This window comes from Enhydra lutris, unplaced genomic scaffold (genome assembly GCF_002288905.1).
Source record: "Enhydra lutris kenyoni isolate GAN:26980312 unplaced genomic scaffold, ASM228890v2 scaffoldscaffold30, whole genome shotgun sequence".
In the NCBI taxonomy this organism is placed as follows: Eukaryota; Metazoa; Chordata; class Mammalia; order Carnivora; family Mustelidae; genus Enhydra; species Enhydra lutris.
The window spans coordinates 21,796,408-21,822,329 of NW_019154114.1; the positions used below are offsets into that span (position 1 = coordinate 21,796,408).

The window sequence follows — 25,922 nt, forward strand, 5'->3', positions numbered from 1 at the left end:
GGTCATGATCCCGGGGTCCTGGGATGGAGCCCCGCATTGGCCTCCCTGTTCAGTGGGGAGCCCGCTTCCCCCTCTGCCCCACGCCCAGCTCCCGCTCTCACTCTCGAAAAATAAAATTTTTAAAAAAAATGGTTAAGATGATCAATTTTATGCTCTGTATCTTTTTCTTTTTTTTTTTTTCATTTTTAAGTGCTCTCTACACCCCACCTGGGGCCTGAACTTACAACCCTGAGATCCAGGCTCACATGCCTGCTGCTGGGCTGGCTCAGGGGAAGAGCGTGTGACTCTCGACCTCAGGGTTGTGAGCTCGGGCCCACATCGGGTGTAGGGATTACTCCAGAATAAATAAATAAAATTTAATAAATTTTATATATATATAAAATAAATATAAATATATAATTATATATATATATAAAATAAATATAATTTTATATATATGTGTGTATATATATATATATATATATATATATATATAAAACAAATAAATAAATAAATAAATAAATAAAAGAGTTGTGTGTCCTACCGACTGAGCCAGCCAGGCGCCCCATGTTTTGTGTGTTTTACCAAAATAAACATAAACAAACAACCAGCAAGGACAACAGAAACTCAAATCCGAGAGCCAGGGGCTGCCCGAGCCCATCTGCTGCTACCGGTGGAGCCCAAGGCATGCGGCCCCGTCCTCTCCCCGCACCCTGGCCCAGAAGGAGAGCATCTCGGAGAAGCTCATGTGCCCAAAGCAGGAGGTCAGAGATGAAGAGCCGGGTCAGCAGGGTCAGAGGTCAGAGGGCCGGGGCGTGGCCGGCGGGGGCAGGGACAGCCAGGTGACCCCCACCCTGCAGCCCGGAGCCTCTCACTCCTTCCTTCACTCACGCACCCGACACGCATGACCTGCCAGCTCCGCAGATGGGGACACAGCAAGAAAGGGAGGGTCTGTGCGTGCCCCAGGGGGTGGGTCTCCAGCTCCCCGAGGCACCCCGGGATGTCTGGGGGACGGCCCGCCTGGCCCACACAGAGAAGGCCTGTGAGCGGCCCCTGACTGCTCTGCCTTCATCGGCCCAGCCAGGAAGCTGGTACCAGGCAGGCGGGTGGCGCCCAGACAGCCCTCCTGGACGCTGGCCCGGGGTGGGGGCGTGAGCGGGGAACCGTGGCCCGCTGGCTCCCAGCGCTGGCAGGGCAGCGGTGCGGCCGGCGGAGCAGAAGGGGCTCGGGTCCTATTCCCAGCCGACAGCCCTCCCCCTGCTAGCAGGGGCTGGGGACAGGCCGGGGAGCAGGGGCAGCCCGCTCAGCTGTCCCCCTGTCCAGATGTGGACGGGGAATGTCTCGGAGGGGAAGGGCTCCCGTGGAGGTCCAGGCAGGACTTAGGTCCAGGCTCCTGGCTCTGCGGCCAGCGTCCAGGGCTCCTGGTATGTGCCACGCAGCCATGGAGGCTGCCGGTGAAGTGCCTGTCCCTGCAGAGAAGGCCCAGGCATTAGAGCGCTGCCTGGAGGCGGCAGCCTCTCCTCTGGCCTTGAAGACCAGCTAAGACTGGGAGGAGGTGAGAGGAGGTGCTGGTCACCCCCAGGCTAGAGCAGAGAAGGAAGGCGTGGAGCTGGAGGGGAGGGGAGCAGCTGCCCAGGAAGCTCCCACCTCCCCACCAGAGCGGACAGTGACCTCATGGGGGAAATATGCCTTTTCCTGTGCCAGGAACAATAGGTTGGGGGTGGGGAGAGAGAGCCCTGCTGGGCAGGAAAGGGCTCCCTCCTGCCAGGACCCCTCACCCAGAGCACATGCTTAACCCTTTAAAGACCCTCGGGGAGCATGCCAGAGCCCGGAAGGCCCATCCAGCAAGCGCTCCACTGGACCTTTGTCCTGTAGGTGAAGGAACTGGGGTCTGGACAGGCGAGACACAGACCCCTGGGCTCAGCCACTGCCAGGTCAGGAAGGGGAGGCAGAGGGCCAGCAAGCCTGCGGGACCCCACACGGCCCAGTGGGGACATTCCCTGCAGAGGGCTAGACCCCATGGCCCCCAGGGAGACAGCACACACCCCACTCGGCACACAGTTCCTGGAACGTGTCCCCTGAGGCTGGCCTGTGGGTCGGGGGGGCCCAGACCTTCCCCACCCCAGCCCTCCTGTGGGAGCCTGAGTTCTGAGCCTCAATTCCCCTATCTGTAAAGCAAGCTGGACACAGCATGCACAGCAGGAAGGACTGTGGGGGTGGCGGGCGGGCACTTCCCAGGCCAGCAGGGTCCTCAGGCAGGCAGGTGTCTCCAGGCCCATGCGAAGGGAGGCTCCAGGAAACATGTGGCCGGGGAAGCGCACTGCCCGCGGGACACACAGGCCACCACCGCCCCCCAGGGAGCAGCAGCAGAGTGGAATGGCTCTGGGCAAAGGTCGGTATGGGCTCAGGGACCCCAGGGGCTCACAAGGGCCCCAGCTGACATGGGGCAGTGGCCCTGATGTCACGCCATGGCCCCTAACGGTGTGGAAGCTGAAAGGACAGCGTCCCCAGGAGAGGCCAGGAGGCCTGGATTGCGGAAGGCACACAGTGGTCAGCATTGTCCCGGGGCCCCTAAGAGGGGAGGATGGCTGCCTTGACTCGCAAATGAGGAAACTGAGTCCGGGACCGGGGCTCCCACCCCCGCCCCTCAGGAACGGTGCAGTTCCAGGGGACCTAGACAGGACAGGCTGCAGGAGACACACGGGGCGGGGACAGCTGGTCGGGACTAGCTGGGTCTATGAGGGCAGCCATCAGTGGCCAGGGTGGGGGGCGCCAGGCCGGGGCAGAGCTGCCCCCTACCCCACAGCCCCTCCCAGCAGAGGCAGGGCCCAGAGGGAGGCCAGGCACTTCCTCCCGCTGGGATGAGGCCCTGAGCACCCAGCCTGGACCCCTGGGTCCCAGGGATGCGGGCTGAGGCCAAGGACTGGGTGGTCTGGAGGGAGGTGGGCTGCAGACCAGCAAACTGGTCTCACCCCCCTCTGGGCTTCCACGAAACCAGGGAGCCCAAGGACCGGAGTCTGGTCGGCTGGTTCCGTCTCTGCTCTGCCTACTTCCTCAGCTGGGGACGGGGACCCCAACAGTGCAGGGACCATGGCCATGGGAACAGCGCCTGGCGCGGGCCAGGAGAGGGCGACTGTGGGCCTGGCCCTGGGGCACACACCCACACAGGAAGATTCCTCACGTGCCAAACAGAAACAGAAGCAGGATTCGCGCCCCAAAGTGTACAAGAGGTTCCGGAAGGTTCTTTCCCCAGTTGCTGCCAGCATCCGCCTGTGCAGAAGGGCCGCTGCGTCTGGCCGTAAGGCCCCCTCTCCCGTCAGGAGAATGTTCTCATGTGTCCCCACTTGGTCACGACTGAACTGACCCCAAAGACGGACAACTGAGAGGAGCACACACAGAAGGGCTCACACATGTGGGCCGGGCTCCTTCACACAGGGCCTGCAGGCGGCGGGGGGGTCACCCACGTCCCCACGTCCCCAGGGCAGTGGCAGGAAGAGACTTAGCCTCTCCTGACCTCGGCGGGCACCTTTCAGGCCTGCCTTCTGCTGCCAGCAGGTAGGGCCCCAAGGAGGCCAGGTGGCCCAGGGACAGGAGGTCAGAGTCCCAGGTGACAGCTGCTGGAGTGGGGGTGAGGTGTCCTGGTCCAAGTCTTATGGCCTCCCCCGCCCGCTGGGTGTCCGGGGAGTGCGCTCGCTCTGCCTCGCTTGGCTTGGAGAAGAAACCCATGAACACCCCTGCTAGCTTCTGCCAGTGGGTAGGGGGGCAGTGTGGGGGGAGAAATGTGGCAGAGGGGCTGTCTGTTGCCCTCCACCATAGCTGTCCCAGCAGCAGAGCCTCCTGACCCCATAGCACTTGGGTGGCCACACTTCCCCAAGCCCGGATATAGACACGGACCCCAGACCCTGACCCAGAGGTTCCCACAGGTTTGGATCTTCTCCACCTTTCTGGAAGACAACGACCAGCAGGTCGGCCCGGGTCACGGGAGTGAGCGGCCCCAAGCCCAGCGTCCCCCACCTTCTGGACACAAGGTCAGTGGTCACGGAAGGTGAGGACAGGAAGGCAGGACATGGCAGAGCCCCCGTGGGCAGGTGGGCACCCTGGGGGCAGGAGCAGAAGGTAGAGGGCGGGAAAGGGATCTGGGGGCCGCACCGGCCACACTGGCAGCCAGAGCAAGGCCCACAGGCCCTCAGGGAACCCGAGGCTCCTTGCCGCCCCCAGTCCCATGGGCCACCCCTGCTCCGTGCCCCGTGAAGCACCTTCCAGCACACACCCCCAGGACTGTGTCCCCCCAGGCCGCACCTGCCCAGAGAGCCAACCCGGGTCCCCTCTCTGTCCCCCGAGCAAGTCCAGCATTGGCCACACACCGGCCTTGGGGCTTCCTGCCCACAGCACGCCCCGCAGTCCCAGGGGCCGGGGGGTACACGGCACAGCCTCGGGGTGGAGAGCTCCAGGTCCGTGGGAGGAACAGCGCTGAAGCCCTTCCCAATTCACAAAGCTCTACAACTCAGGCCCCTTCCGAGGACCCTCTCCTCTCCCAGGAAGGCAGCAGACCCGGAGTCAGCAGAGGATAGGGCTGGAGAACCCGCACGGCCCTATGGGGGGGGTCCAGGACACAGCGGGGGCCCCGGCAGCAACGCCAAGGACACTGTGTTACCTACTGGGAGCCCAGCCAAGAGCCCCGGGCCCCGCGCTGCTGGCCAAGGGTTTAATTAGCGGGGGGCCCGGGCGTTTGGTTTTCCGGCTCACGGACTCGCCAGGGCCGGCGCAGTAGCCAGGCCCTCCCCATACCGCCAGCTCCGTGAAGCTGCACCGAGGCCCGGGGGGCGCTGGTGGCCACAAGGGGGACGAGGAGCCTGTGGGCACCAGCCACAGACCTGCCCCTCGGTCCACACCTGTCCGGGAGCCCCTGACCGCTTATGGCCCTGCGGCCCTCCCAGCCACACCCAGTCCCAGATGGCTTCCGAGAAGGGAGGAGGGCGGGGCAGAGGGATGGTGCTGCCCTCTTGTCGGCGTGGCTGGGGGCGTGACCCCGTGGGGGTCCAGGGATCTGGGGACCCAGCGGATGGCATGGCCCCCCCGGCCCCGGTAGGTTGGGCGCCTGGAAGCAGGCCAGTGGGTGAGGAGCACGGGCAGCCTGGCCTCGGGGACTGTTTGCAGACCTACTGACCCCAAAGTGTCCCGAGTGGGGTCACCCTTGGATCCCGCTGCAGGCCCGTCCTCGCTGGCTGGGCAGAGGCATCAGGAGGGCTCAGCATCTCTGTGCTCTCCCCTGGGAGGCTGCTCGGACGCCCCACCACGCGCTCAGATGGCGAAGACCCCAGGCACAAGCACGAAGCCCGCCCCGCCAGCAACAGCTCCTTCACGGCAGACCCAGGACCCGCCCCGCTTCCCAGGGAAGCAGCAGGGCCCAGGGCCGTCGTGTGGGTGTCGCGGGCTGTCCCCGAGAAGGGTCCGCGCCCGGCCGCCCTGCCGGACGGGCCACCGCCAGAGCGCTCTGCACAGAGGGCCAGGCCCGGCTCCGGTCTTGGGTGGGGCCCACATCCCGTGGGGAGCTCTGACCTGGGGCAGCCACAGGTAAACAAGCAGGGGGCGGGTGTCCAGGAGGGACATCTCTGGGCCCGGCCCCACATGGTGCCCCCACCCACGTCTGCCAGGACATGGTTTAGCAGCACCCCTCACTCTGGGCCACCTAGAGCTGGGCCTGGCCGAGGAAGGGACGACGGGGAGGGGGAGCTCACACTACGGTGTCCCCAAGGCCAGCAACCCGCAAAGGAAGCCCCTACCAGACCGGGGCACGGGGCACAGGGGGCTAGAGCCCTCTGGGTCTTCACCTGGGTCAGACCTGTCCAGGACCCTCACCAGGTCACAGCTCTCCCGAGTCCTTCCTAGGGACGGGCTGGCCTCCTTTAGCCACAAGGAATGGGGCTCCCCACAGAGCGGCACCCCAGACAGTGACGGGCCGACCAGGCCAGCCAGTGTGGAGACCTGCCCCTCATGGCTGTGCCCACCTATTCCTCCCTGGACAACGCCCAGCCCACGAGTCCGGTCACAGGACAGTCAGCTCCAGACAGGGACATGCTGACACGCTGAGCCCTGGGCAGCGTGAGGACGTGCACGGAGCCGGGAGTGGGAGCAGCAGCTCAGGCCGGTGCCAGGTGCCAGTCGGAGCCCCAAGTGAGGACACCGGCGTGCCCAGCGACACCCTCCCTCCTCGTGGGAGAAAGCACTCAGAGGTGCGGGAGGGGCCGGGCTGGCTGGGTGGGGGGCACGAATCCCCTGGGACAGCAGCTGCAGGCCTGCCCTTGCCGGCAACCGAGGATCTAGGGCACGGACAAGGCAGCGGGTCAGCTCCGGAGCGGGGAGGGGGGAGGGGGCTCTCTAGAGCATCACGGGCTTCAGGAGAAGAGGGGTGCCTGTGGCCAGTCGGTTAGAGGAGCGACGCTCGATTTCAGCTCAGGCCATGACCTCAGGGTCCTGGGATCGAGTCCCGCCTCGGCTCTGCGCTGAGCGCAGAATCGGCCACAGATTCTCTCCTCTGCCCCTCCCCCACTCACACGCTCTCGAAAACGAGAATTCAGACTAAACAATCCACAGAATGGAAGCACATGTCCCACATGCCCCCTCGTCACCCAGGCCTGGGGGCTTCGGAGCGTGCGGTGAGGCCCCAGGTCGCAGACAAGCCCTCAAGCTGACACGAGAGTCCAGAGCCCTCGAGAGCCAAGCTGATCAGAGCAGACGAACGGACGGATGGACAGAGGAGGAAAGTTGTGAGTAAACACAGACGCTGCAGCCACCCCACCCCCTACCCCGAATTCCAGGCTAATTGACAGGAATGATGTGTCACAAGGCCACAGCACATGGGGCCTCTCTGTCTGAGCCGGGCACCCCATCCCCGCAGGTGCAGGCCACCCGGCCCCTCATGCAGGGATAAACCCCACCGTCCAACCCTGGGGGGCCGCCGTCCCTCATCCTCGACAGTGGCCCCACGGGCAGCCGCTGGGACCCTGGGGTGAGCACCAACAGCCGGGCAGGGAGTCAGAACAAGGGTCCATACACAGCCCAGCCCGTGGCGTGCGAGGCTCAGGCTCAGGGACGGGGATGAGGGCGTGCCCCCTCCGGGTGCACGGTCTCCTGGGGGCAGCGGAGGACAGCTGTGGAGCACAGAGACACGGGACGAGAAGGAACCGGTCAGGGCAAAGAAGCCAGCAGGACAGCCTCCCGGAAGCCCTTCCCTTGGGGGCAGATGGAATCTGAGCCCAGAGATGCCGCAGAGGATGGTCCAGTTGCAAAGGCCCTGGGGTGGAAATGCTCTCGGGAGACCGAGGAAGGCGGCGTGCCACCCAGGCTGAGTCTCAGCCGCAGGAGCCTGGGCCCTCCCCAGGCCGGCTGGCTGCAGTGTTCTCTGTCACGTTCTTCACTGCACCAAAACTGACCATAACCCGTGGCGTCCAGCCATGGCCTTAAGCGGGTTCCCAGGCCACCGGCATCACCCGGGAATTTCTCCAGCTCTACGGGGACAGGAATGCGCCTGATGGACTCAGAACCCACGGTCCAGAAGATTCCCTCGAGACCCGAAGGGCGCAGCGCATCCTCCTTCCAGCTCAGAAGCAAGACCATGACCATTCTTCTCGACCAATTCGCCACACCTGTCTCTGGCTTTTTATAAAGATTTACTTAGGGGCACCTGGGTGGCTCAGTGGGTTAAGCCTCCGCCTTCGGCTCAGGTCATGATCCCAGGGTCCTGGGATTGAGCCCCGCATCGGGCTCTCCGCTTAGCGGGGAGTCTGCTTCCTCCTCTCTCTCTCTGCCTACTTGTGACCTCTGTCTGTCAAATAAATAAATAAAATCCTTAAAAAAAAAAGATTTATTTACTGTAGAGACAGTGTGCCAGTGTGGATGAGGGGAGGGGCAGAGGGAGAGAAGCAGACTCTGGGCATGGCAAGGAGCCCCACGCAGGGCTCGATGCCACGACCCCAAGATCATGACCTGAGCTAAAACCGAGCATCACTCGTCTAACCGACCGAGCCCCCCAGCGCCCCCATGCCACTCTTCTGACACATGCGTCCACCTTGACAGTGTGACCTGGGATGCCCCCTTCAACGGCAACGGCCTTCTGTTCCCGGCATGGCAGAGTCCCCTTATCCTCTGGCTCAGCTTCCTTCCTGTGAGCACTTTCTCCCGGGGCCCCAGGACAGAGACAGTGTCCAGTGGGGTCACCGGGGCGGCCCAGCTGAGGGGCAGCTTCTGGGTCATTCCACACCTTCCCGCGGTTCCCCCCTCAGGGCCAGGGCTGTCCTTCCAAACGTGGGGGTCCACCCCAGGCTCACCAGGGGCCACATCTCCCCAGCTCTAGGCCTGGGACTCAGGGTTGGGGTGCTGACTCAGAGCCTCTCCCTGTGACTCAGCCGGCCCACAGCACCCCGAGTCCCAGCCTGTCCAGTCCGGCTTGGGCCCGGTTGGCCCTGCTTTCTGGGGGCCCTTCCCAGCAGGACAGAGGAATGCCACCTAGCCACCTCCTGCTGCGGGCGGGGCCACTGGCCAGGTGGGGGAGGGTATGCTCCGGGGCTGAGGGAGGATGGTTGTCCAGCAGGAGCCCGACTCAGGTCCTGGCCCCACCTTCCCCAAGCTGGGCCTTGGTCTCCCTCTTAGTGAAATGGGACAACGGGCAAAGGCCCCACGACCACCTTTCTCCCCAGCAGACACCACCCCCGCCGCCTCAAGTGTGGAGCCTGTCCCCAGAGTGCAGGCCACGGAGGAGGGCACGAGCCCTTGTGAGGCCAGTGTGAGGACCAGAAACAGGTCACGTGGGGGGGGGGGACCTGAGACGTGGCAGAAAGCCCAGGGGTGTGCTGAGAGTCGCGTCCTATGCCGGCTCAGGACAGGCGTGTGTAACGGGCGCCGGGGCTGGGTGTGGCGGCTTCTGCTGCGACCTGGGGAAGTGGGTCGCGCTGAAAAGAGAGGACTGTGAGCAAAGAGACGACTGTCCCAGAGCCACCTGGATGCAAGCCCCCAGGGCTGAGGGGAGGCCCCTGGGAGAGAAGGAGTTCTCTGGGGCGGCCTGTGGAAAGTGGGCTCAGGACTGCGACACCCCCACCCCGGCCCGCGGGGCCCCGCCACGCCGTCTCTCCTGCGTGTGTACGACTGCGCTCCCCGGGGAGGGCATCCTATCCGTCCCTGTCCTGCCAGTCCTGCCGCTTGGGCGGGCCCGCCCGGGGTCACGTTCCACACGGCAACAGCAGGCCGGCCCGCCAGGCTCCGCCACCCAGGCCCAGACGGCTGCGGGCTCGGGGGACGGGCCCCGCGTGCTCTCTGGAAACGCAGCCCCTCAAGAAGCCACCCAGGGAAGAGTCAGCACTGTCCTCTCCTGACAACCGGCCGCTGCAGCAGGGGCCCAGCCCACCCTGCCCTAAGCATCCAGGCTCTGCCCCCTGCATGTGACCTGTCCCCACCGGCCCACCCGACACCCCTGACCCCTCGTCCCCAAGGAGCTTTGGACACAGAGTAGCGCAGAGAGCGTGGAGCACAGGAGTCCGTGCCCCGGGCCAGCACGTGCTCTGCTGCGGGGGTTCATGTGGTGCGGGTGACGCTTAGCTGCCCTCTGTCCCTCTCCCTCCTCCAGTAGAAACACTCGTGGGTTTCAGAACAGCCCCAGAAAGAGCCCCTGCTGAGCTCCGGGACTCCATCCCGGGTCACTCGCAGTCTGGGAAAGGAACAAGGAGGCTCCAAGCAGGGGGGGCGGAGGGGTCCTACGAGCCCATGGCGGCCAAGCCCGAGTTCCTGAGGGACCAGAAGCCAGAGCCCCGGCCGCCCGCCCTCCTGCTGCCTGAGGCGGGAAGCCCGAGCCTGCAGTGGGGACGGGAAGCCACGGGCTTCGCTGGAAACCCCCCGCCCCCCACATCTCAGATCCCTGACACGCCACGCACTGGGGCCGAGCCGCGCTAACACATCCCTGGTGGAGGGGGGGCCCCGACGGGAAGTCACAGGCTACGGCCACTCAGCCAGTGAGCGACAGCGTCAGGCTGGACCGTCACCACCCAGCCCCCCACGCCAATCTGCAGAGTGGCTCGGGCCTCCGTCCCCACAGCAAGCGCCACCGTCGTGCCCCCTGCCCAGCCCGTCACGGCCTCCTTAGTCCATCGGACCCACCAGACCAAGGTCTGCAGAGCAGGACCCGCAGCCTGAAGGTCGATGTGGTCTCAGGCCAGGGCCCAGGACCGCCCCCCATCGCAGCCCAGCCAAGCCAGGGCCCAGGGGCAGCATTGGCTCCTGGGCTTCGAGGAAGCGCCCCAGAGCCCTGGGCGAGAGCAGAGCGGAGGTCCCCACGCCCTGGGGGTGATGGCAGGCGGGGACAGGGCTGGCCTGGCCCGAGCTATACGTTCAGTTCCTGGAAAAAGAGGGACACGCTGCCGGCTCACCCACTGCATCCTGTTTTTATGGAAACTAATCTAATTCCTAACCACGCAGCCAGTGGCAGACGCCCGAGGGGGTCCTGAGAGGCCACGGAGAAGGGGCGCCTGGGAGGCAGGAGGGCTCACTCGGCCTGGAGGCTGGGGACAGCTGCAGCCCAGCTCCACTTCCGAGGGTCAGAGCCTCGGTCCCAGGGGAGGCCCGGAGATGACGGGCCTTCCCGGCAGGGAGGAGCTGGCCGGCTCGTGTCCACCGCAGCCTCAGCTGGACCCTGAGCCAGGAGCGTCCGGGGGCAGCCGTCACCCTCAATGGGCTGGTCAGAAAATGCCAGGGCTGCCACGGCCTTCAAGGACCTATCCCTGACCTGGCGGCCTGGGAACGGGTGCCAGCCCCACCCACCCTGGAGGCCGCTGAGGGGTCTGACAGCTGTCCAGTTTGCTCTGTGAGTGAGAAGCGTGCTGGCTGATGCCCCTTGGGGCCTGTGGGAGCCCCAGAGTGACAGCAGGTCTGGGAGACTCGGCCACCTGTCCAGTGCCGGGAAGTCCTGGGCCAGAACCAGGCCTTACTGCCGCCGCCCCCCACCACTGCTCCAAGCCCTTCCTGCTCCTAAAGGGGGTGGGGCAGGAGGGAGGAAGTCTCTGCCGCATCAGGCCAGCCCTGCCCCAGGCTGCCACATCCCCAGAGTCCGGGCTAACACACAGACACACAGAAGGGCCATGGGGCTCAGGTTCATCTCCTCCCTCCGCCGCGGCTGATAGCGAGAAACCGTTGAGGTCTGGGGAGAATGGGTCGGGGGCCAGGCAGGCCTGCAGAAACCTCCTCTCCATGCCTCCCCCATGCTGTTTCCATCTAGGGGGGCCTGAGGACAGGGACATCTCCACCCATAAGCAGACATGGTATCCGCTGGCGGGCTCCCCCCCGCCACGCTGCCGGCCACACCACACAAGTCCATCCTCACAGCCATGGTCTGGCGGGACCCTGCGAGAGCCTGACAGGCACCTGCCATGGGCACCGCCCGCCGCCCATCCCCGCCAAACCAGCCCCCAGTCCCTGGTGCCCCGAGGCCAGCCCCACACCATGCTCCCTGACAGGCCCCAGAGCCCCGGAGCTGACTTCCAGGCACAGTCCTTTCCAGCCGTGGGACTTGGAACGTGCTTGTCCTCTTCAAGCTGATTCTTCGGTTGCTACCTCAGAGGACAGCGAGCATGGCGGGCATGCGGTGGGTGGAGCGGGCGGCCAGCCTCACGGGGCGCTGCTGTCTCGCTCCTCCCATCACCAGCTCTGAACCCCATCCGAGAGCAGGGAGTTGTCTCGCAAGGCCAAGCCCTCTGTCCTAGAGCTTCCCGGCCAAGGCTGGAAATGGTCCCCAGTGTACGGGGTCAGGCATCCTCCTTCTGCGAGGGCACCCGAAAACTCCCCAGCTGTCAGGGGCACCCACCACCCCAAGCGAGGGCTCTATGCGTGCAGAGAGACATGCCCGCCCCGGCCACTCCCTCCCTCCCTGGGCCACACACACCCCTGGGCTGGGAAGGACCATCCTGCCAGCAGCCCATAACGTCAGCCACGACATGGCCTTGCTGTTGTCCCGTGGGAGCGCCCAGCAGCCGTGACTCAGCCAGATCCAGCAGGTTCCACTGTCCCCGCCCAGGGGGGGCCTGAAGCTGGGCGTCTTCACCCCACCAGCTGCCACCTGGGCTCTGGAACGTCACCAAGCTGCCCCAGATTCCTGCCCAGTGAGAGCATGGACGTGCTTGGAGGGCCCTGGTGAAGAGCGTCCTAATTAGAGCTGGGCCCTGTGAGACGCGGGCGCAGCCCCCCCAGCCCGGGACCGCCCGCAGGGGTGAGTCACGGGCTCCTCGGTGCACAAGCAGCTTGAGGCGGTGAGGGCTTGCGGGAGGCGGCACCCTCCTCGCCTCCCAGGTCAACTTCACAAGGCTCCCCTGGCCCACACACCTGGTGGGTAACCCGGAGGGCCACGAGGCCAAGGGGGGCAGGTGCTCAGCTCGCAGCTGGGGCACAGGGAGGCCCCGGACGGAGGGGCGGCTGCTGGTGCTGAACGCCTGCCCCAGGGCCCGCCTGCACCCATCAAGAAGGTATGCCCCACTTCCCGAGGAGAGGCATTCGCGGCCCAGAGAGGCTGTGTCCCTTGTCCCAGGGCACCCAGCAGCAGAGCCAGATTCGGAGCCGGGTCCAATAGGGCCTACGTGGAGGAGCTTCCACTGGCTTCACAGGTGGCGTCACAAACCATGGGTCTGAGAACACGCACGGCAGACACGAGTGAGCCTGAGTCCTTGCGTGGCTGCTCCTGGGAGCCCCCCAGTGACAGCGTCCAGGACAGGGCAGAAGTCAGCTGAGGTCCCAAGGCTTCCCCCGGGGGCCCCCACTCTCCACCTGCATATATGGGGCCACAGGGCGGGGCTATGGCAGATCACGGATCCACAGAAGTGCCACAAGCCATGACAGACACGCTGCTGTCCCGGGGCCATCCTGGAGGGAGGCTTCACTCCCCACAAGGCCACTGGCGTGACCAAACCGCCACTGTCAAGACTCTGGGGTCTGGCACCTTGAGGCTCCAGGGCTGACAGCCACGCCTGTGGTCAGAACTGGGAAGAGGGGGCAGGAGTCCCGGACCCTAGCACGGGGTGGCCAGCGAGGTTGCTGGGGCCATGTCCCCTCGCCTGGCATCCCGGACAGCCGCGTGGGCTCCTGCTGCCCAGCCTCCGGCCAGCATCACCACAGACACCAGACGAGGAAACCGGCCTCCAGTGACAGGGACCGCCAGACGGGCCGCAAGCCCCGTGTCCCCAGAAGCCGTGCCCGGACCTCGAGGCCTCTGCCGGAGGAGCCCACAGGCTGCAGAGCTGTGGCTCCTCCCCCGTCAGCGGGTCCCAGGGCCCCCGCGGTCGCCTCCTTCCCTCCGGGATGACCCGCAGCTCTGCCCGCGGCCTCAAGTCACCCTGGGCAAAGGCAGGAGCTCCTGAGGCTACCAACTGGGACATGCCTGCTCCTGGCTGGCCCCCTTGGCCTCACCACCCTCCCCACAGGGGCCACAGGGCCCTGCTCCCAGCCCCTGCAGACACGAAGGGGGGCGCAGTGGCTCCTGGCCCCTCAGGATGCCAGGAGCGTCTCTCAGTCACAGTCCGACCCATCGGGCCCACAGCCTGACAGGCCTCTCCGCCCCCAGTGAGCCCTCCAAGGAGCGTGTCCCCCTCTGGCATGTGACTCAGCTTCCCCTCCACACAGGGAGCCTGGGAGTACAGACGGTGGCCCTGACGGTGGAGGACGGGGAACCGCGGGGCACAAGCTCTGCACACTCAGTTCTCAGTTAGGGCAACGGCCAGCGGGGGGGGGCGCGGGCAGGAGGAGAGGAGCCTCCGTCCCAGGATAGGAGCAGCAGCGGCCGGTGGTGAGGAAGCTGCCAGGCTCACTCTGGAAGGACTGAGGGCGGCCCCCACCACCGGGGTGTCTCCCCCTGCAATCTCAGAGGGCAGGACAGATGGGTGGGTGCTGGGTCTTCAGGGAAGAAGGGCCTGGCGTCCTCCCTGTTTCCTCAGGCACAGGACCCAGGGACATAGGACCCATGGCTCTCCACCCACCCCCAATGTCCAGGATCCCTGTGGAACCGCCAGGCCAGACAAGGCGCCCACCCGTGGCTTCCATGCTGGCTAGAATCATTCTCAGCAGGTCACACTCGCCCGTCGCCAGGATGAGGACAGTGACCTTGCCAAGGTCAGAGCGACAAGCTTGCTGCCCACTGCGGAAGGTCCCCACGGGGCCCCCAGGCCACGGTCCCTGGATCACCACACCCCCCTGCGCTGGCCCCCCACTGGCCCCTGCTCCTGACCCTCAGAGATTACGGCCCGCCCCGCCCACCGCCCCCTGGGCCAGCAAGGTGCCCCCGCCGATAAGGTCTGGGACACGGTTCAGGGAGGACAGGAAGTGTCAGCGCACAGGGCTCCGGAGCCAGTGGGTAGGTGTGACCCCCACCACCGGGGGCATCTGAGGGCACCCTCAAACGGCACCCATCTGACCGGTCTCCAGCGGCTCTGCTCACACACCCCTGCCTGCAGGCCTGTGCCAGTTCAGGAGGCACAAGAGAAGGCCGGAGCCCAGGAAGCCTTGGCCAAGGACTCCCCTGCCAACAGGTGCTGGGAGCGTGAGGAGCTCGTGGGGGCGGGGCAGGAGGCAGGAGGACTGAAGGGCGTGCGCTGTGAGCAGCGTCCGCAGGCCCCGGGTCGCCCTGTCCTGGACTCAGAACCGTACTCCAGAGACGCTATCCCTGGGGAGAGTCGGGAGGAGGAACAACAGGCTGTGCACAAAGGCAGCGTCTGTGGGACGGGGGAGGCCTGCCCGGTCACAGCAGTGTCCCTTTCCAGCCGCCAAAGGACACACCTGGCATCCACCAGGCAGCCCCGGGGAGACCAGGCGACCCTGAGGCCCAGCCATGCGGGCCGCTCTGGGGACTGGACGCCACGGACCCCGCTCTCAGGGGCCGCCCGTCGAAGGGTTGGAACCAGCAAAGCCGTAGGCAGGACAACCCTGCAGCGCGTCCAGCTGACGAAGAGCCTAGAGTCTAGACCCCGAAAGCACGCCCGCACGTCAGAGATAAGACGCGCACCCCGGTGTCTTTAAGCAGGAGACTTTTCAAGGCACATCCCAAGAGGAGACCCTGAAGGGGACAAGGGTCACCTGGTGTCAGGGTGACACAGACTGAAGCCACGGGACACACGTCACAGCCACGGATGGGCGACCACGGGAGCGGGAGCGCGCACAGCCAAAACCAGGAACACGAGCAGAGGTTGTCTCGGGGTGGGGGGGGGCACGTGAGTCAGAGACTCAGTGCAGGTGTCTGTGCCTAAGGGACCCGCCAGCAGGAGGGGCGGTTGGAGCGAGGTCTGGGGCCGCAGGTGCAGGTCACTAGGGACCGGGCAGCTGCTGCCCCAGGGCATTTGCTCTCGTGAAACCGCAGCTAGACTAAAATCATGAGGGTGCAGGGGCGAGCTGCTCCTCTGTGGGACAGCGTGAGTGCACACCGCGGCCTGGGGACACAGACCCGTCCCCGCACAGAGCCTGGCCCCCTGGAGTGCCCTCAAGGATCCGGGTCCCAGGCCACCGCACACACAAAGGGAAAAGCAGAGACCAGCTAAGCGGGACACCGCAATGGCCCATTTCATTTCCCTTTAAAAGCCCCCTTAGGGGCGCCTGGGTGGCTCCGGCTGTGGCTGGTGGGGATCTCAGGGTCCCAGATGGGGCTCCAACCCAGCGGGGAGTCTGCTTGATTCCGTCCCTCTGTCCCTCCCCCACCGGAGCCTTGCACTCCTGCCAGCATGCGCGTGCTCTCAAATAAATAATCCTAAAAAAAAAAAAGCCTCCCTCTCATGTGGTTACAGTGATGCATTTAGACGGTGTGCCAGCCATGAAGAGAAATCAGATCCGTGAGCGAGGGGGACAGGGGCTGGTGGAAATGTCCGCACAGGGGAAGGAGAGGCTGCTTGTCACAGGCCCTGCTGGGTCCAGCGGGCGAGGGATCCAGACCTGGGCCATTGAGGCTCCTCCTGGGGGCCACCTGCCCGGGGACCCCCCATCTGGCCTCTGGTGGCTCCCACAAGCCTAAAAAGTGTGCCCCATTTTCCGAGCTGGGGAGGGATGAGCGAGCTCCCACTGGGGCCCCGCGGGGCCAGGCTGGCCGGGCAGGGAGCGCTTCAGGGATGAGCCCCGTACAGAGCCAAGGGGCGGTCCCCCCCACTGGGAGGCCCCAGTCCCCCAGCGCAGCCGGCTGGCTCTAGGGCCGGTTCAGCCGCCCTTCCCTGGCAGAGGAAACCACAGGGGTGGCTGAGGCGGCTGGTCCCTCTTTAGCCTGAGCCCAAGGAAGGACAAGTGACCCTGACTATATATACTTACCGAAGAAAACAGCGCGCACGCAGAGCCCGGTAAACAGCTAGCCCGTTAGGGGGAACCTAAAAATATTCCCTATAATTATGTCATTAAAACACACCAGAAAAATTGACCCACCCCACTCAGCAAAGTCCCCGTGAGACGGCTGCAGGGAGGCAGGAGGCCACGCACGTCGGCCTGAGGGTGCCCTAGCGTCACCCAGGGGCCGGTGTGGCCGGGACCGTGGCCCCAGCACGCGGGGCGGCTCTCACATCCCCGAGTGGGTGGCTCCCCCCCAGGGCCGAGGGCGGCCGCCTCGTCGCAGCCTCACGGGCTCCTGGACAGAAAGGGAAGCTCTTTGGCTTCCATCTCCGAGAGGGGCTCCCAGGACGGCGCAGGTGTGGTTCCCCAGAGTGGGGAGACACCCATATGCCCCATAATCAGGGGCCACAGGAACCGAGGGCCTCCTTCGCAGGGAGGGACGGAGGGGACACGGAACCACAGGGTGCGGACCCCCAGGGCACATCTGTTCGTGCCTGGAAGGGGGAACACCACACACGGCCAGCCAAGGGAGGCTTCCTTCCAAAGCACCCGGGGGAGACAGGCTCAGGGCTAGGGAGGGAGATTTGCCTTATCTGATGGAAATGTCACCGTTCCTCGGAAAGTCATGTAGGATTCGTGTAATTAAAAGCAAACAGAAAATCAAAACGGGAAGCCTCCACCCTGACTGTCCCCCACCCCCACCTCCTACCTGCCACCATCAAGGGATGAGAGCCTAGAAAGGATGCAGCCCCCCACCCCTGCAGCACCCCCATCTGCCAGGCCACTGCTGGCTGCTCAGTACCTTCCAGACAGGGGACCACCTCCCCGGCCTGGCTGCCAACTTCCCTCCTCCCCAGGTCCTGGGCACCCCCAGCCCTGCCCAGTCCCTGCTCAGCCCGGGGCTTGGACTCTGTTTCCTACGGTGTAGCTTCTGGCTCCGTCTCCCTCCCCTCTGTGCTTAACCCAACAAGCCACTAGGAGGACTCCCAGATGACCCCTGACAGCCAAGGAAAGCACAGACTCCTTAGAAGCAGAGATTGAGCCCTGCCCCCCACACACAGATCTTAGGCTCCTGGCTCCTGCCCAGAGCTCAGTCCCACGAGACCCGCACGAGGGAACGCTTGAATGAATTTGGGAAACGCTCCAGAACCGGTGCAGGTGGACATCACACAATGGCGGGGGCAAGCCTGCCCAGGACACCACACCCCCCCCTTCCTGGGAACCGCCCGCGGCTGGTGGGGCAGCCCCAGGGTGGGTGGCCCTTTCACACAGCTCCCCAGACCCCCGAGCGGGCTGCTGACCGCCAGCACTCAGGCGTGGCGTGCGGCACATGTGGGAAAGCACTCTGGGGCTCCTGGCCCATGAGGACTGTGTGTGGGAGGCCTGCCACCAACCCCCCCCCCCCCAGAGCCCGAGACACCACAGAGATCAGAGACTCTCTGGGAGCCGCCTTCCAGCTTTTATTATCTAGTTTACAGGCGAGGAAGCTGGAGCCCAGAGAGTGGTGAGGGCTGGCAGGTTCGGAGCAGGACACAGACCCATCCTGCAAAGTCAGATCCGCCTCCCAAAGACTCCCCCCCCCACCCCACTCCACCCTGCCCCCGAGGGACCATCGCACCAGCAGGTGTGGCGCTCACCTGCTCCGGGACAGAAGACGTTTCTTGCCCAGCTTCCTCCTATCCTACCTGCAAGATTTCAGGTGAGTGAATGAGCCCCCGCCCCCATCAAGAAAACAACTCAGGGAAGTTCAAAAGTCAAGAGCTCAGGTGCAGAGCAGGTGGTCCTGCCAGGCCCCACCCACCGCCCCGACAGCAACGCCCACACGCCCCCCCTCCCCCACTGCGGTATGCTGCCGCAGTAATCGCTTCTGGAAGCCTGAGGTGTCTGCCGCGAGGAAGTCCAGACGGGCTTTGCAAACCAGAGGGAAAAAGAGCTCCGTTAAAGCGACGTGGGGCCGCCCGGGTGGCTCAGTCAGCTGAACGTCCGCCTCTGGGTTTTGGATCTTGGGATCCTGGGATCCAGCCGCCCCCCCCACCTCCCAGGGCTCTGCTTGTCCCTCGGCCCCTCGTGCTCGCTCGCTCTCTTCCAAAAAAATAGAACGTTAAAAAAATAAAGAGTCTACATAAACAATGTTTACGTATTTCTAAAATAGGTAACCCAGGAAAGACCGGCATTTTGTTGAATTCTAAGGCAAAGGGGGGTCTCTGAGAACCAGAGTGGCTGGGGGAGGCTTCCTGCGGGCGGATGCTCCCCCTGAGCCCCGAGGTGGCAGTGGTGAAGGGGCTTTGGCGCCCTCTGGGGGGCCGGCCCGTCTCAGGACCCCACCCCAGAAGGCGGCCCGCGGCGGCAGCTCTGGGGCCCAGCAAGGTAGAGGCAAGAAGACCCGCCCTTCCTTCTTTCCGCCTTTGAGCACCAGCAGCAAATTTAGTGCTGGGTCAGAACAGGAGACGCCCAGGAAGCAGCCCTCGGGGCCAGGATCTGAGCCGGGGACTCCTCCCACCCCCAGAGAAGACACTTCCTCTGCAGGACCCTATCGGGCCAGCGTGGGGCTCTCCACGTCCCCCTACCTGTGGGGTGACCACGGGTGACCCCGCCCCATCCTCAACACGCACACAGGTGCACGCACACACCTGAGGTCCCGTTCACCGGCCCGCTCAGACCAGCTGACTCATTGCCCTGTCCCCACCACGGCCACCCAGCTCCAGGCACCCGCAGAGCCGGGCCGCGGAACGGGACGAGCTCCACGGTGACCCCCCTGCAACCCCATCCTCTCACAGCCTCGCTGCCTGATCACAAGGGTGTGCAGACAGTCATGATGAAAAGAAGGAAGTGTCCCCATTCTGAGCGTTTCTCAGTGACAGTGTGGCACAGGTGATGCCCCAGGGTGCAGTGGGAGTCCGACAGAGAAAAGCCACATTGCCCCACCGCAGGGTTTCCCGGAGTCGGTGGCAGTTACCACGCTCTACCACCTGCCTTTCAGACCACGGTGGCAGTTTCTGGTCGCCCCCGTTAGGTCAGGAGGCAGGAGGCGTGGCCCAGTCTAAGGCAGTCACAAAATGTCCTGCCATCTCCCTAGAAGCTCCCAGCTCAGGGTCCTCTGCCCCCAGGGCTGCGCGGACAACAGGGGAGCCCCGAGAGGCCGCCGTCCCTGCCGGGGAGCTGGGGGGTCTCCAGCATGGGTCAGAGGCAGGCAGGCTATCTGGGGAGTGGCGTGGGGTGAGCAGGGGGCACTCCGGGATGACTCACACCCTCACCACCGCCACGGCGCGAGCTGGCCCAGGGCACTCATGACTAACAGCCCGATGCCTTCTCCAGCATCCACACACTCACTTTCAAAACACGGTGGAACTACCCGTTTCCAGCCAAAGCCCATCACGGGATGAGGAGGGGCACGGAGATCGGCAGAGTCGATGGCTCCCTGCCCATCAGGGGGACAGCAGGACGGTCCCCAGGGAGCTGCCGACACCCAGGACGGGAGAGCCGGCCTCGGTCGGTACCGCACTGACCACACCCCCTGCAGCTTAAGAAAAAGCCCTGAAGCCAAACGCCACACCCGGACACAGAACCACGCGGGACACGGCCTGCAAGAGACTCTCCGAGGGCACTTTTGTGCTAACAGAGAAACGGAGGACAGGATACAGTAAACTAGTCACCCGCAGTTGAAAAGCTCCCCAGCTGCCTTGGGTAGGGCCCACAAGCAGCCAGAGAAGAAGAGGGCACCCCCCGGCACCCACATGGGCACCAGCTGGGGGCCAGAGAGCCCAGGAGCCCCGACTAATGATCAGGCCAATACACCCAGGCCCCAGGGCCACCTCCGCTCCACCGCCTGTCCTGGTACAGCCCGCAGGCCAGTCGTGGCTTTTACGTGTTTGCACGGCTGGAAACAATATCAGAAGAGTTTGTGATATGAAAATATTTACTCTGTGCCCCATGACAGGAAGAGCTTACCATCGTGCAGCAGGGGTCTCCACCACCTCCACACGGCCTGCCCTGGCCTCTCGGGTTCCCGTAGGGCAAGGCCAGGCTAAGGCGGCCACAGGTGCACTGCAGGGCAGAGGGGAAGCTGCCCTTTGAGAAGCTTACTGTTCCCCCCCGCCCCCCAGCGAGGTCCAGTCTGCTTGTCCGTCTGTCTGGCTGTCTAGAGGCGGGAGGAACAAAGCCAGCCAGCACGGAGAACGGGCCAGGTGACCCTGCGCTCTCCCCTGAGCTGACCCTGGGCCGCCCTGTCCACACACCGCTGACTCAAACTCTCCTCTCCGACCTCAATGCTTGCCATTGATTCCTGTCCCGAAAAGTCCCCCGTTTCACCGTCTTTCGCTGCTACAAATCAAAACACAGTCTGTTTGGGAGCCCAAGTGCAGGCCGCTCCCGAGCCCTGGCCTCCAGGGAGGCCAGCTCCCACCTAGCCCCGAGGTTGGCAGAGGCCCACCTGGAGGGAGTTCAGAGGCCCTGGAAGGGCTTCCAGAAAAGAAACAGCCCCCCCACGCTCTGATGGACTTCCACACAACGGAGGGACGTCCACAAGGCGAAGGGTACCCTGTTCCCCCAGCGCCTTGACTCAGACTGCTTTCCAGCTCCCAGCTGGCAGACACGGCCCCACGTGGAGGGGCTGAGGGCGGGAGACCAGGGGAAGGGTGGAAGGCCTTCTCGGGCATTCTGCCCTGGGCACTGACGAGGCAGGAGGGCCGCGGGGGGTGGGGCTTAAGAGCCCGGGGAACCCAGGGGCGCTCCCGCCCACCGCAAGCAGGGAACTGTGGTGCCAGGCTTGGGGGTCGTGGGCTCTAATGCCCGGAGCCTTCTGGGGGCTGCTCCTCCCCCAGCGCCGGGCAGGCCCTGTGGACTGAGCCAGGGCAAGGGAAGGCCAGGGAGGAGCCTGCAGTACCCTTCCCGCAGCACAGGCCAGCCCCAGGCCGCGGGGGTGGGGCCGGGCCGGGGCGCGGAGGGACGGACGGACGTTAGTTCTGCTCCCGAGCCTCCAGATTAAACAGCTCCAGGCAGGAAGCCCGCCTTCTCCCAGATTGGTCAGGAAGTCATGATGCAAGTTTGCGCTTTTCTCTTTTTTTTAACACGAAAGAGGGAAAGAGATTCGTGCCCCCCTCCTCGGCGTTCCAGCCTCCCCCCCAAGAGCACACCCGCCCCTCCGGCGCCCCGACACCCCCGCGTCCCTGCCGAGGCCCCGGCCGCTCTCCACGCGCTCGCCGGCCCGCACCCGAGGGCACCGGGTGCCACCTCACCCCCGCCCCGCCGCCGCCCTCCCGGCCTCCCCGGCGCGCTCATGCTTCTGGAATGCGGGCGCCGCGGGCCGCGCGTTCCGGCCCGGGAAGTCGGGAGCTGGGACGCAGCCCTCGTCCAGCCCGGAGACCCCCGCGCCCGCGCCCACTCACCGGCCAGGAGCGCGAGGGGCAGCAGCAGCCAGTAGAGCGCGGCGCCGAGCACGTGCCGCTCCATGCCCGGGGGGCCCGCGGGGCCGGCCGGGGGTCGCTCTGCCGCCGCGGCGCTAGGGGGACATGGCGCGCAGGGCGGGTCGTCGCACGTGCCGCGCCCCTCGGCCAGGACCCTCGGCTGGGCGGCGGCGACCCGAGCGCCTCCGCGGCCGCCGCCGCCGCCTTCTCCTCCGCCTCGGCCCGGGGCCCGCCGACCCCGCTCCGGTGCCAGCCCTGCCCCGCGGTGGAGCGCAGCGCGCGGCTCTCGGGGCTCGCGGAAGCCTAGCAGGGCCGGACGGCTGCTGGGCGCTGCGCTCCCGCCCCTCGGCCCGCGGGCCTTTATAGGCTCGGCCCCCCGCTCGCCCGCCCTCCGCGGCGTGCCCGCCTCCGCGCTCCTCCGACGGCCCGCGCGCCCGCTGCGCTCGGCGCCTCCGCGCGCCCCGCCGGCCCTCCACGCCCGGGAGCCCCGCGCGCAAACGCCCGGGAAGGGCTTGGTCCCGCCGCTCGCGGTGCGCGCACGAGGGGCTGCCCAGCGCCGGGGCTTCCCGCGCGGCACCCCACGCCCCACTGCGCCCCGCGTGGCCGGAGCGACTTTCGCTTTGCTCCCGCACACGTGAGCGCGCAGCGCCCCCTGGGGACCGTGGCGAGGGGTCGGGGCTGCAGAACCGGGGCCCCCACCAGCGGCTTTGCGCCGCCGATCCCTTTGCTGTAGGAGGACCGTGACCCCAGCGGGAGCCCCGCCTGGGCCTGGCGTCCCCTGGGGTGGAAGATAGGGTCTGAGTCCGGGCTGTGCCGGTCACCAGACCCTCCGTTTGGCCTTTGCCACCGTCGAGGTGAGCTTGGGGAGGAGAAAGGGGAGGGCCCCATGGTGTAAGTGGCAGAACCCACGTGAGTGTGGTCCTAGGCCCCAGCCTGGGCCGTACCAGGGCATCAGTGAAGTTGGTGGGTGTGGTTGGGGCCCCGGGAGCCTGGGGAGCCTGCGGAGCCTGCGGCCAACACCGACCCACCCCACACCCGCCTCCGCCTCCTGGTGACAGCCCCAACTCAGACCCAGACCCTCCACTCTTCAAAGGCCAGAAATGCTGGGGCATCTGGTGGCAGAGTCAGTTAAGCCTCTGACTCTTGGTTTGGGCTCAAGTCCTGATCTCAGGGTCATGGGATGGAACCCCACCTGGGGCTTGGCGCTCAGCCCAGAGTCGGCTAAAGACCCTCTTTCCCGGGGCGCCTGGGTGGCTCAGTGGGTTAAAGCCTCTGCCTTCGGCTCAGGTCACGATCCCAGGGTCCTAGGATCGAGTCCCGCATCCGGCTCTCTGCTCAGCAGGAAGCCTGCTTCCTCCTCCCTCTCTCTGCCTGCTTGTGATCTCTGTCAAATAAATAAATAAAATCTTAAAAAAAAAAAAAAAAAGACCCTCTTTCCCTCTCCCTCACCCTCCTCACTGCTCACTTGCTTACTCCCAAATAAATAAACCTTTTTTTAAAACATAAATAACCCTTTTTAAAAAAAAGATTGTATTTATTTATTTGAGAGAGAGAGAGCACAGGGGAGGGAGAGTCAGAGGGAGAAGCAGACTTCTTGCTGAGCAGGGAGCCTGATGCGGGGCTCAATCCCAGGACCCCGGGATCACAACCTGAGCCGAAGGCAAATGCTTCACCAACTGAGCCCCCCAGGCGCCCCAGAAATAAACCTTAAAAAAGAAAAGAAAAAGCGAGAAATACAGACTTTCAGAAGTCTGGTGTTCAATGCTGACCGGTTTTTCTCCCTTCCTCTTCTGCCAGCTTGTTCACACCTTAATTCCTGCTGGCATTGTGTCTGACCCTGGCTGTTTTTTAGAACCTATTTTCTAGAAGCTTGGGGTTCTTCCCCAAGGCCCGAGCCCCAAGGAGGCTGGGGACATAAGGTCCAGCTGTGTGGGAGGCCCAGGACCCACCTGCAGATCCTGGCTAGTCCCAGCCTCTAGTGGAGACAGCTGGTGCCAACCTTAAGGGAAGCCAGCTAGGGCCATCCCTTGGCAGGGGTTGGGGCCAAGGTCTCTGAGCAGCAGCAGCAACATCAACAGAAAGGACGAAACCGCCCATGTTGGTGCTGCCAGCTGCTGACTACATGACCCCAGGAGGCCTCCCTCCTCTCTGTGCTTCACAGAGCATCTGTGACATGGGGTTGTGGCCCCGAGCAGCAGGGCTGTGGAGGTTTCAGAGCCACAGCAAAGTAGACTGAGAAGGAAGGACTATTGTCTGTCCCCTCAGTTCCCTCACTGGGCCACGGGCTGCAGCGAGGAGTGCAGATGGAGAGGAAGGCCCTCTCCGAGCACGGTGGAAATGGGCAGAACAGACACGAGCTGGAGTGAGGCCCCCCCCCTTACTCTTTCCTCCGCCTGGCCTGCCTTTGGGGGTGATCGTAGGGGTCCCCACACTCAAGACACTGATGTCTACCTGCACAGGCTACCCAGGGGCGCTCTGTAGGTCTGCCGGCCCCGTCCCCAACCACCCAGCTCTCCCGCAGCTTCTCAGAGGGCTCCTGCCCCAGCAGACCACCTTCACGGTGTCAGAAGGGAGACCCCCTAAAGCGGACAGGTCGGCACCCCCAGCCCATGAGTCCTGGCTCACCCCTGCCCTTCTCTGGGCTCTGCCCTCAAGGGAGCAGTAAGACAACTGAGGTCAATAAGGTGTGAGGGCAGGCTCTCCACTCGGACATGAGAGGGGTCTAGGCGTACTTTAAACTGGGGATTTTGGAGTCTGTGCCTAGGAAGGAAGACCAGGGTGGGCCCTTCTCCCCCTTCTAGTGCTTCAGAGGGATCAGCTGTTTCCCATATGGGGGGTATGAGATAACCTTGTTTATATTAAGAGTTTAAATGCAAACAAGAAAAAGGAGGGGCTGGCTCACTCGCTAAGCATCTGCCTTCGGCTCAGGTCATGGTCCCAGGGTCCTGGGATCAAGCCCTGCATCAGGCTCCATGCTCAGCCACAAACCTGCTTCTCCCTCTCCCACTCCCCCCCGCTTGTGTTCCCTCCTCCTCTCCCTCCCTCTCTCTCTCTCTCTCTCTCTGAGTCGAATAAATAAAGTCTTTTAAAAAAGTTCAAAAACTGCTCCTTTACTAAGTCCTCCAAAGGCTTAGGATACGAGGCTTCTGACCATTTCCCAAGAGCAGCCTCTGAGGCCTGGAAGCAGGACACAGAGAATGAGGGTCAGGGGAGGGGAGTTCCAGAGTAGGCAGTCCCAAAGCCCCCACCCAGCTTCGGGGACCAGCTCCCCGTGCTCCTCCCCTCCCATTCAGCTTCCACACAGGGCTGCAGAGAAGGGGAGGCCAGACAACTTGTCCAGCAGGTGTGCTCCCTGGGGAACAGAATGCCGGAGTCCCAGGACTGGGAGCAGAAAAGACTGGGCAGAACCTGACTCCTCGCCCACAGGATTTGGGAGAGAAATTACAGTGTATCCTGCAGGAGAGTTGCAACTCTGTATCAGTGAGCATCTAAGATACAGTATTACAGCTAAGAAAGCCCCTGGAGGGCACAGGAGGCCGGGGAGCCTGAGAGAGAGAGACACAGGGAGAGGATGAGAGAGGGAGAGGGTCGGGGTAGAGACACAGAGGGAGGAGAGGCAGGAGGGAGAAGGTGGGGGTGGGGAGAGACAGCACAGGCGCGAGGCCGCACGGTCAGGATGGGAAGAAACATAATGGTCACTGGCACTACTTAGATTTTTTGCTATATGCATGTAATTCCACCTTTCACAAAATAAATTTAAATTGAGCACACCAGGGATGGCTTTTCAGAAAAAACTTTTTTTTTAAGATTTTATTTATTTATTCGACAGAGAGAGATCACAAGCAGGCAGAGAGGCCGGCAGAGAGAGAGAGGGAGAAGCAGGCTCCCCACCGAGCAGAGACCCCAATGCGGGGCTCGATCCCAGGACCCTGAGACCATGACCCGAGCCAAAGGCAGAGGCTTTAACCCACTGAGCCACCCAGGCGCCCCAGAAAAAGAACGTCTGACCTGCCTCCTTGCTGGGCAGGGGCGCAGGAGTGGGAAGCGTCTGGCCACACCGCTGTCAGCTGCGGGCGAGGACAGACGGGCTGGGGCCCGGGTTGGGTGTCACCTGGCACAGAACACGCCAGGCTCTGAGTCCAGCCTTCCTGAAGTCCCACCGCCCCACAACTCAGTCCTACTGAGGTCACTGTTCTTTGTGAAATTCATAATCTTGTC

The 25,922-nt window shown here is 64.3% G+C and overlaps 1 protein-coding gene across 1 annotated transcript in view; it reads right to left on the bottom strand.

The window, feature by feature from the left end:
• Positions 1 to 21,880, bottom strand: part of LOC111152774 (piezo type mechanosensitive ion channel component 1) — a 50,374-nt gene extending 28,494 nt beyond the window's left edge. Inside the window, exon 1 of the mRNA XM_022511403.1 lies at positions 21,687 to 21,880. Coding sequence (XP_022367111.1) covers positions 21,687 to 21,750 — 64 coding nt within the window. The 5' untranslated portion in view covers positions 21,751 to 21,880. The remainder of the gene's footprint in view (positions 1 to 21,686) is intronic.
• Between the last annotated feature and the right edge of the window lie 4,042 nt (positions 21,881 to 25,922).